The sequence below is a fragment of the Protopterus annectens genome, chromosome 1.part1 (assembly GCF_019279795.1).
Source record: "Protopterus annectens isolate FY-2018-M chromosome 1.part1, PAN1.0, whole genome shotgun sequence".
NCBI lineage: Eukaryota > Metazoa > Chordata > Ceratodontiformes > Protopteridae > Protopterus > Protopterus annectens.
The window spans coordinates 630,042,129-630,052,851 of NC_056726.1; the positions used below are offsets into that span (position 1 = coordinate 630,042,129).

At 37.7% G+C, this 10,723-nt stretch overlaps 1 protein-coding gene across 20 annotated transcripts in view; it reads right to left on the reverse strand.

Moving 5' to 3' along the window:
• LOC122806573 (regulating synaptic membrane exocytosis protein 1-like) overlaps positions 1-10,723 on the reverse strand; it is a 3,343,889-nt gene that overhangs the window by 2,245,141 nt on the left and 1,088,025 nt on the right. For all 20 annotated transcript variants that reach the window (XM_044077123.1, XM_044077214.1, XM_044077165.1 and 17 more), the window contains exon 2: positions 3,605-3,818. In XM_044077123.1, coding sequence (XP_043933058.1) covers positions 3,605-3,818 — 214 coding nt within the window. The remainder of the gene's footprint in view (positions 1-3,604; positions 3,819-10,723) is intronic.

The window sequence follows — 10,723 nt, forward strand, 5'->3', positions numbered from 1 at the left end:
TACACACAGCAGACATACAGAGTAGAATAAAAATCCACACTGAAAGCTGAAATCTTAGCCAAACTTTATTCCTAACACTTCGGCACTAAGCCTTCATGAGAACATTCAGATAGCCATCTGAATATCAAGGAAGACCTTTTGAAATACTTTTAAATATCAATTAACTAACTAACCAAGCAATCAATCGATGTCTTAAAATAACAACATTCCCAGAAGAGAGAGAAGATGAAACATGTTGAGTCAACAAGCAAAGCATATTTACCAGAGAAACATGAAGATTAAAGAGAACAGTTAAATATTCTTTGGGTAATTTTGCAAATACCAGTGGCAAAAGAAAAATTAAAGAATTCCAGAGATGTACTGATGCAGATTATAGGTGAATACCAGGCTAACTACCTTGATGAGCCATTTTATGCCTAGCCAATAACCTAATGTCAGAATTAAATTCTGTACCGTGTGTCTATAAGGTGAAGACCTTAATTATTATACCACCCCATTCCCATAAATTAGTCATAGCTTCAAAAGGGAATGCTACGCCAACTGCCTTGAAGGGCCATTTTAAACCTAACCGATAACCTAAATTGAGACTCAAACCCTGTACCTTGTGCTATGAACTGAAGACCTTAATCTTTATGCCATGTTTTAGAAATGCAGCTGCTGCCAGACTTTAATACTGAAAGGGCAGCCCCAGCAAAGTAATTTACAATGAAGGAAAATTAAAATGAAAAAAATTAAGTTTTCATGGTATAATGTCTAAATATGAAAAAAAAAATTCTTAATCAAATGAGGAAACACGTGATTGTAATGACACACAAATCACATCAAGAAATATAAACTGCATAGAAAGTGCAAAAGACACAATGTGTTGACCAGGAATGTTGAGTCAAATAAAACAAATTGTACAGAGCTGTGTCAAATGCAGTGTATCTCATAACAACAACCAAGACGATGTGTTAAATGGAACAGACCACAGGTATCCTAGAAGTGAAGACCGTCTTCACCCATAGAATCAATTGCACACTAAAGAGTTTCAACTTAATGAGGCCATGTAGGTCATATTGGCAGGTTATTATTTTAGATTCCTTGAAATAGTCAAGTGTGATTTACTATATTAAAGTCTACATAACCAAGATTAGAAATCTGATGTTGTCGTATCTGTCAAAGTCCATAATACAAAAGGAAAAAATTCAGAATATTTGGCCTAAGTGGGTATTGAAAGGTATAATATCCAGTCTGCACAATCCATATTCAAATGGACACATGGAAATAATTATTCAAGCAATGAAAAATCTCATGAGAAAGAGCTGAAGCATAGGCTATGGAGATTGCCACTGTACAATACTGGAATATAGGAATATTCCACTGCAGGGAGTTAGTCTGTCATCAGCTCAAGGTATGAATGGGCACAGGTAAGAAAACTAAATTATCTATTTCAGTTCTATTAATGAATGCTAAACAGAAATCAACAGACACAAAATACTACTAAGATAGACACTGCAGAAGTAACCAGATTACAGGTCAAGCATTAGGTAAGAATACAAAAGCCTTAGAAACGTCCACAGCCTGAAGCTGAAGTTGTTGGCAGCTGAACCAAGAGTCTAGTTTGTCTGTGGGGAAAACAGAAAGTTGTATAAGAGAAAGTATAGACATTTTTTATGATAAATAACATAAACGTCAGCGTTCCACAAAGATGGGCAACCGGAATGTAAAAACTGGTCCTGTAGAAAAAAATAGAAACTATCAGAACTGTGACAGTCAAGTACTGAAATTAGAAACTCCTCAAGTCACATGTCCAGGGAAAGTTATAGCAAGGCAAACCCTCTCCTGAAGGGAAGATAACATATCCAGTATGAACAGTCCTGTTGAATTCTCCAGGTATGGAAGGCTAATAAATAAACTAGTCATCTGCATGGATAGTTTGAGAACGATATCATGATGTTGATGGTTGAAAGATTACATTTATTAAAATGTCCTTTGAGAGTGTTCAGAATGTCACATTTTTTGATGTAAGCAGACATGACATTCTTTATGTAGGACTAAGGTTCATTTTGAATTATCAATATAAAGTACCTCATAGATACAAATACATTTTATAATTACAGCAGTACTTTTATATATGGTGTATCTTGCTTTTAAATTTTAATCCTAATGAGGTATCTTCAGAAAGCTTCATGTCACGTGATACATATTTCTGTTAAAGGGTTCACTTTGTTTAAATACCTCAGGAACCCTAGTTTCTGTGTTATTTACTGATCAACCTAATAAATTCAAAGACATCATGATTTACTGATATGTACCAAAATGTTGTTACAATTTTGAGTGCAGACATCAAGCGTGCACATGTGATATTATCTGTGGCCTAATGCCCTTCACAGATTACACTGTCTAGTTTGAATGATACTTCTGTAGTGTGCTTAAAAAGTTGTGGGTATAAAATTGCAACTGGTGTCAATTTGTGTAACATGATAATGATAAAACATTTATGTGTCTTTAAAGTATGTTATTGTAAATGTAAATCTTCTCTCAGCCCAAAATTTACTGCAGGCTGGAGATGTTGAAAGTATGTTACAGTCTGACATTCATAAGGTGCTTTATCATCAGGTGATCTACATTGCAAGGTTCTCTGTCTGCAGTACTGCATATGCCACATTTTGGAGCTAGGCTGTCTACAGGACATTTAATACTATAAATGAACTGCATAGCTGACATGCTTTTCTAGTACTTAGAACAGATAAACATTGTCTGTTTTAAGATGTGTGGAACTTGGTATTGTGAATGTTGAATAGGATGTTCTCACATGGCAGTTATGATGACAAACTGGAAATGTACAAAGCAGTGTTGCACAAATGGCATAGGAACATACAGCCATTACACTTGACAGACTTTAGTGCATATGCAGATTAACATGTATTCTGCAGTCATAGCCTACAGTTTAGTAGGCAGTACATGACATTCATATTTCCCACAGGGTGGGCGGAGCATTAGTTTGCACTCACCTCTTTCTGTTCCCATGTAAACCATACAGTTCAATTCACAAGACATACTAAGTCTCTGTAATGGTGTTCTGCATGAATAATCATTACAGATTATTTTACATGTACACATTTTCTCACAGAATGGAGCAACACCCATCAACATACTTTTTCTATGCACAGACTCACAACACTTGCGAATTATGTGCAGCATTTCAGCGCACAGAATTTGATGTTTCTAAATCTTTGAGTCATTTCAAATTATGTTAAAAAACCTGCTGGTATTTTACCAATATGCATAATGACATACTATTAATACATTACTTTAATATGTTTTAAAAATGAGGGTTGTTGCCTATCAAGTCCAAAAAAATAATTGATTTGTACTAATGGTATCACAATGTCATTGTATTTATTATATGTAATCTTCCTAATCCCTGGGACCCTAACCAAAATTAATTCAGCCAAGTGGGACAACATGGCCAACAGACAGATAAATATATACAAATACATTAATCAGTGAAATTTGTTTACCTGAGGTGACTTAAGGAAAGTTATTTTCGCTTGTCTGTTGTGAGAACAAATGCCTTAAAAATATATCACTTAAATGTACAGATAGGCATTTTACTTACATTGTTTGAACGCAGTGAGACACGGCCTCCACATCGTGCACAAAACTTTGTTGTACAATAAGAGCATATATGACCACAGCCATCAGCAAATTTTGTTTTGTGACAAATTCCACATGTCGGCGCATCATCTTTGTGTTCTCCTTGATAACGTCGAGCATCTTCGCCAATTTTCCTGATCTGTTCCTTATAGCTTTCGAACTGCTGATGCAACCTCCTTTGAAAAAAAAGAAAGACACTGACATTATTCCAACACTATTAGTGTGCGATATAATGAGAAACGTTATCTCAGCTCAGAATTTCATTTCAGTTCTTGACACTTTATACATATTTAATAGGTTCAGGTAATAACCGCAACAGCCATAACTTATGATGCAACTAGTTTGCTAGTCAAGTCATGAAATTGATATACAGATCCTTCTCCCCTTCTCTGAAGTACAGGAAGATATTTCTGTGAATGAGCCATCTACTAACTTTGATGAACTGAAAGTTCCAGATATTTGTTCTCCCATTACTGTTTACTCTCCACATTCTACGGACCTCATGTATGGTCTCTGATATAGATGACCTAAAGTTATCAGAATAATCTCCTTTACTGACAAAGATTATTAATATCACCCTGGCTTGTTTTCTGGGTAATTCTCACACTCACTATCTTTCAAAATCATGGTACGCAGATTTCAGTTGGGAAAACTGCTTCTTTTGCTCAGACACCTATAACATTTGCAAGAATCTTAAGGAAATATCAGAAATGCAGCTATGCACTGCATAAAAACAGAAACTGAGGTTAATCAGCATTTTAATGTCCAGTCTTATCATGAGGTAAGGGGTCCTGAGTACAACAGCTACAATCTCTGATTTCTATCTGTCTGTCTGTCTATCTATCTATCTGTCTAACTTGCTGTTGTGCGATCTTAGAGTTGGAATGTATAAGCACCAGGAAGTGGAGGGTGCAAACTTTTTTTTAATTTTTCCAATATAAATTGACTGGAGTGAAGGGAAGTTTGTGACTGCTTGGAAAAAGAATTTTTAGACTTATGTTTTATTAATTTAACACAGCTTATTAATTTTCCTGCTAATATGAATAGTATGCTAGGTACATTGCTTACAGATATCTCAAATAAGACAATCAGTATAAAACAATTGCGCCCATTGTGTAATTCAGATCTAATTGCATTTTAATTTACTGTATTGATGGGTTCTCATTCAAAACACCAGTCAAAGATAATATCTGACAAGTCAAAACTTTCTGACTTGAGTACAGTTCATCAAATTAACTCACTTGATTTACCAAGGATAAATTCTGATGGCATTTTTAGTAATTGGGAGTCTTGTGAGCATACATGCTGTAAACACCTTAACATGTGTAGGACATCTATTACTAGAGTCATAACACTCTCCTCCCTGGTGGAACACTGCACACACTAAATTGTTGAAAAAGAAAAAGAAGATATTTCGATTATGGAAAGGTAAAAGACTGACACCGTCGAACCAGCTAATAATGTAGTTAATAAAAGACTGAAATCTGCTTTAAGAGCTGACAAATGCAAGTACGAAAACAATCTATTGTCTTATGTTTCATTCAAGAAATGTTACTCTTACGTGAATCAATCTAAAGAAGGCAGAAAAAGTCAGCCCTGTTGCACTGGATAGTGCGGTACTACATGAAGGAGTACAACTGGATGTGACATTTAAGAAGCACTTTTCAGCAAGTGCGATTATTAGAAAGACAGATCATTATGACTTGAACAGCATAGATGGTCATGACAGAACAATTTTTAGTTTGGACACAGTGCGCAAGACTTTGTGTTGCATAAAACATGATGGTGATATAGGTCCAGATAACTTACCAGGATGTTTTTGGGTCTATTGTAGTAAATATATTTCAGCAATTATTACATCACCTTTAATAAAATGCTGCTACATGGTTAAGTTCCCCCTACTTGGAAACATGCTGATGTCATACCTATTCACAAAGGATTTTCAGTGGAAAATATTTCCAATTATAGGCCAGTCAGTTTGACTTCACTGACTGGTAAGAATTTTGAAAGATGTTTGTCAACAGTTTTCAATAATGATTTAAAGGGTTGTTAAATGGATACATCACAACATGGTTTTAGATAGAAGAGATCAACTTTTACAAACTTGATCAATTTTTATGAGCCAATTTCACAAGTACTTGACCTGCAACTTTCTCTAGTTGTGGCTTATCTAGCTTTATCTAAGGCTTTTGAAAGTGTGCCACATGATATAATGACAGAGGCACTGTATAAAAAATTGATTAATCCCTATATTATTCTATGGGCGTCTAACTGGCTTAGTGGGAGAACTGAATTAGTATGAATTAATAGCTATAACTTCAAGTGGGAACAGGTGTTTAGAGGAGATCCACAGGGCTCAGTTCTAGGACCTTTATTCTTTAACATTGTCCTCCTTCTGATTCCTAAATCTTCTTCTCACTGGCTGGCTAAATACGCAGATGACATCAAATCTGGATGTGTAGGTATTCTTGTCTGTAATAATCTTAAATTTTGATCTTGTGCTCACATCATTAAAGTTAAATTAATTAGAATTATTGGATTAATTGTTAAGAATTCTGTTTCAAACAATATGGATTTGATAAAAAAGTGTTTATAGCATATGTATACCCTATTTTAAAATATAATGTTTTGTTTAGAACGTATAATAAATGTAATTAATTACACTTGAAGGAATTCGGTGGAAGTTCACAAAGAGAATACAGGGGATTAATAGTTATACATATCATTCAAGATTAGAATGCATTGGTCTCTTCACCATTAGTTAGTTATAGGTATCAGTGTGGCAAGTTGTGTTTAGTCTATGGGGGTGTTAATGAATGAGAAAAGTACAGCTGTGTACACTTACCATAAATGTAGATGTTCGAGTGTATTCACTGTTGCAGTCATTACATTTGGTTAATCTGCTGGCAGGTTGCCCTCAGTCGGCCTGAATTCCAAAGTCTTGGGTCCTGCGTCGGTTGCTGTCTCCTCTTCCATGACGTCTGGTCGTCAGGGGTATAAAACATGCAGCCAATGCCATTTTATTTAGTTTTTCTTGCCCCCGATGTCAGGTGCCCCCAAAAAGGAAGCAAAAAAAAAAAAAAATATATATATATATATATATATATATATATATATATATATCTATCTATATATATATATATATATATATATATATATATATATATATATATATATATATATATATATATATATACATGCATCAATATAAACTTTACCTTCATCTACAAGCAAATACACCACATAGGTTGTAGAAGATAGAGAAGGAAAGATAAACTCCAGAATGAAAGGGGGATGGCGGGAGGGTAACCTGGACTGCAACAGTGAATACACTCAAACATCTACATTTATGTAAGTGTACACAACTGTACTATGTATTTCGTGTTTCACTGTTGCAGTCATTACATTTGGGTAGAATCCCAAAGCTATGGTTGGAAGGCTGGAGCTAAATAGCATTAGGAGCGGCTATAAGGCCCTGCAGAACTGCAGTGGCAAAGCCTGCCCTGGATTTAGAGTAGAGAGGCAAATGATAATGCTTTGTAAAGGTGTGAACAGAACTCCAAGTAGCAGCCTCTAGAATGTCTTTGGTTGGTAAGGGGATTACCAAGGTAATTGCTCAGTTTTTCTTAGAGCTTTAGTCCTGCTCAAGTAGAATCTTAGCTGTCTGTGTACGTCCAAGGAATGCATAATTCTCTCACCCTTGTTCTGCGGATTTGGATAAAAGGTTGGCAGGTGAATTGTTTGGTTAACAGTCACACTGGAAACCACCTTAGGCATAAAAGTAGGATTTGTCCTCAGAGACACTCTGTCTGGGTAAAATATGATAAAAGGCTTTACAGCCATGAGGGCCTGTAGCTCTGAAACTCTTCTTGCTGAAGTAATTGCTTGTAGCAGAGCTGTTTTCCATGATAAGAACTTTATATCAGCGGTAGCAGCTGGTTCAAATGGAGGCAGGGGTGAGCTTTTATAACACATAATTGAGGTCCCATGCAGGCAATGGTGATCTTCTAGGAGGCCTTACATTTTTGGCTCCTCTAAGATACTGTTTTAGTAAAGGATGAGAAAAGATTGGTGGCTCTGTATTGTAATGAGCTGAAATGGCAGAGGCATGGATTTTAATTGATGAGAAAGATAGGCCTTTGTCAAGCTTCTCAGTTAAGTATTGCAATATCTGAGGAATATTTGGTTCCTGCTGTATCAGTTCCTTATGCTTGATTCCAAGCACAGAATCTCTTCCATTTGTCAGCATAAGATTTTCTATTACTAGGCCTTCTGGCTTCCAAAATGACATCCATCACAGCTTTACTGAGAGGTGTTGTTTGTATGACTACATGATTAGCCATGCTGCCAGGTTCATAGTCTGTAGTTGATTGTGTAGGATCTGGTTGTTTTGCTGGGACACTAGTTGTGGTCTTTGAGGCAAGGTCCAAGCTGGGTATTGAGACAAGTTCCTTAGGATTGGGAACCAGTATCGGCGGAGCCAGTCTGGGGCAATTAATATCATCTTTGGCTTCTCTTGTCTGACTTTTAGGAGGACCTTGGGGAGAAAGAAGAGGCAGAGGAGGAAAGGCATAAACTGATAGGTTTTTCCAACTGAAGGATAGGGCGACCACTTTCCATGCTTATCTATGATAAGTCCTTGTGCAGAATCTTTTCAATTGATAATTTTGAGGGGAGGCAAATAGATCTATGTCTGGGCTCCCCCATTTCTCTGTTATCATGCTGAAGACTTCTGGATTTAGTTTCCACTCGTGAGGATCCATAAGGTTTCTGCTTAAATCGTCTGCCAGAGTGTTTTGTTTTCCTGACAGGAATTGAGCTTGAAGATGTATTTGGTAGGTCAAAGCTGTGTCCCACAGTGCCATGGTTAATCTGCAAAGAGGGTATGAGTGTGTGACCCCTTGCTTGTTTATATACCACATGACTGTGGTGCTGTCCGTCTTTATCAGTAGTTGTCCTGGATGAAGTAAGTCCTTGAAGGCTGTTAGGGCATTTTGAACAGCTAGCATCTCTTTCTGGTTGATATGCAGATGCATTTGTTTTGGTGTCCATATGCTCTGAATGCATCTTCCTGCCATGTGGGCCCCCCAGGCATAATCTGATGCACCTGTTTTAAGGTTTGGCTGGCAGGGGGTAGAGTGAACGGCCATCCCATGTTTTGGTGATATGCCTTTGCCCACCATAGAAACTCCTGTTGCAGGCACGGAAAGAGAGGAATCATTGTTTCCAGACTGTGAGAATGTTGACTCCATAAACTTTTTAGGTACCATTGAAGTTTCCTCATATGCAGTCTTGCATATGGAATCAGTAGGATGCAGGATGCCATGAAGCCCAGAGCCTTCAGAATTTGTCTTGCAGAAGACTGGGTTTTTGTTGCCATCAGTTTGAAGTAAGTAGTCAGTTGCCTTTGCTTGTCTGGCGTGAGGTAAGCCATCTGGACAGTTGTATTCAAGCTTGCACCTAGGAATGTTATCTTTTGAGAGGGTACCAGTTGTGATTTCTTTTCATTTATTGTGTATCCTAGGCATGTTAGAAACCTTTTCACAAACGCCAGATGTTGAAGAGTGTCCTTGTTCTCTGCTTGAATGAGACAGTCGTCCAAGTAAGGATATATTTGTATACTTCTTTGTCTGCAAAATGCAATTACTGGTGCCAGGCACTTTGTAAAGACCCTGGGCGCAGTAGATAAGCCAAAGGGCAGTGCATAGAATTGGTAATGCATTAAGCCAGCCTTGAATCTGAGGTATCCTCTGCACAATTGTCTTGTTGGGACAGGTAGGTATGCCTCTTTTAGGTCTAAAGTCACCAGCCAAGCATTCTTGCCCAGCATGGGCAGAAGCTGCTGCAAAGTTAGCATTTTGAATTTTGGAATGCCTAGGTATGTATTCAAAATCGATAAATCCAGTATTGGCTGCCAGGCCTTGTCCTTTCTGGGTACCGAAAACAGTCTTGAGTAAAAACCTTGTCCTTTTTCCTGTTCTGGTACTGTCTGAATGGCCCCCATATCCATGAGGGACGTAACCTTTTTCTGTGCCTCTGCCCATTGAGTTTTTGGCAGATCTGGCCAACCATTTGCCATTGGCAGAGTGTGGAAATGGAATCTTTATCCCTGTGATACAATGTTTAGAACCCACTTGTCCTGGGTTATTAACTGCCAATTTTGAGCAAAAAGTGCTAATTCTTCCCCCTATGGGTGCTGCCAAAAGATAAGTGCTTGGTTTAGGCAGAGGGAAGTCATTGGGATTGCTTTCTGTAGGTTTGCGCTTTATCTCCTCCAGATTTGGAGGTGGAAGCGCCCCATTGCTTTGACCTGTATGAATCATGCGTCTGGTATCTGGAACCCTTAGGGCATCTAGATTTGACCCTTTGAGCTCTGTCTGACACAGGAAATGACCAATTTTTTGTAGGCCAGTGTCTACTGAATCTTGGTGGCTGCACTTGTAAAAAGTCTTTAACAGTTTGCATAGACTTAGCTTTGTCTTCCATTTTCTTTAAAACCTCTTCTGCCTTAATACCAAACAGAGATTCATGCTGTAAAGGTGCATCTAGCAATTTAGCTTTAACATGATCAGGCAAATTTTGTTCTTTTAACCACGCATGCCTCCTAATCACAGATTCAGTAACTGCGGCCCTGCAGGAGGCATCTAAGGAATCAAAACCACATTGCAAAGTATGCTTTCCAACTTGTTCAGCTGCAGGCAATAATGCCTGCAATCCTTTATTTTCTGCACATTCTGAAATCAACATCATTTTCTGTTTCAGCAATCCCATAACATGTTGTTGGTACTTAAGCATATGAAATTGACAGTTTAAGGCCCTGACTGCCAAGGTTGCAGATGTATAAACATTTTTTCCCCATCTGTCCAGTGCCCTTGAATCTCTGTCAGAGGGGGTAGGATTTTTTACTGTTGAGGCCTTAACTCCCTTTGGACCCTGTGAAATAGCTTCAGGATCAGCAGTAGAGTTTCTAAATAAAAATGTATGCGAGTCAGGTTCCCTATAATATCTGTCAGGCTTACTGGGAGCTGGAGGTAAGGAGCCAGGGGTCAAGCTTGACTCCGAAAACACATCATCCACAATT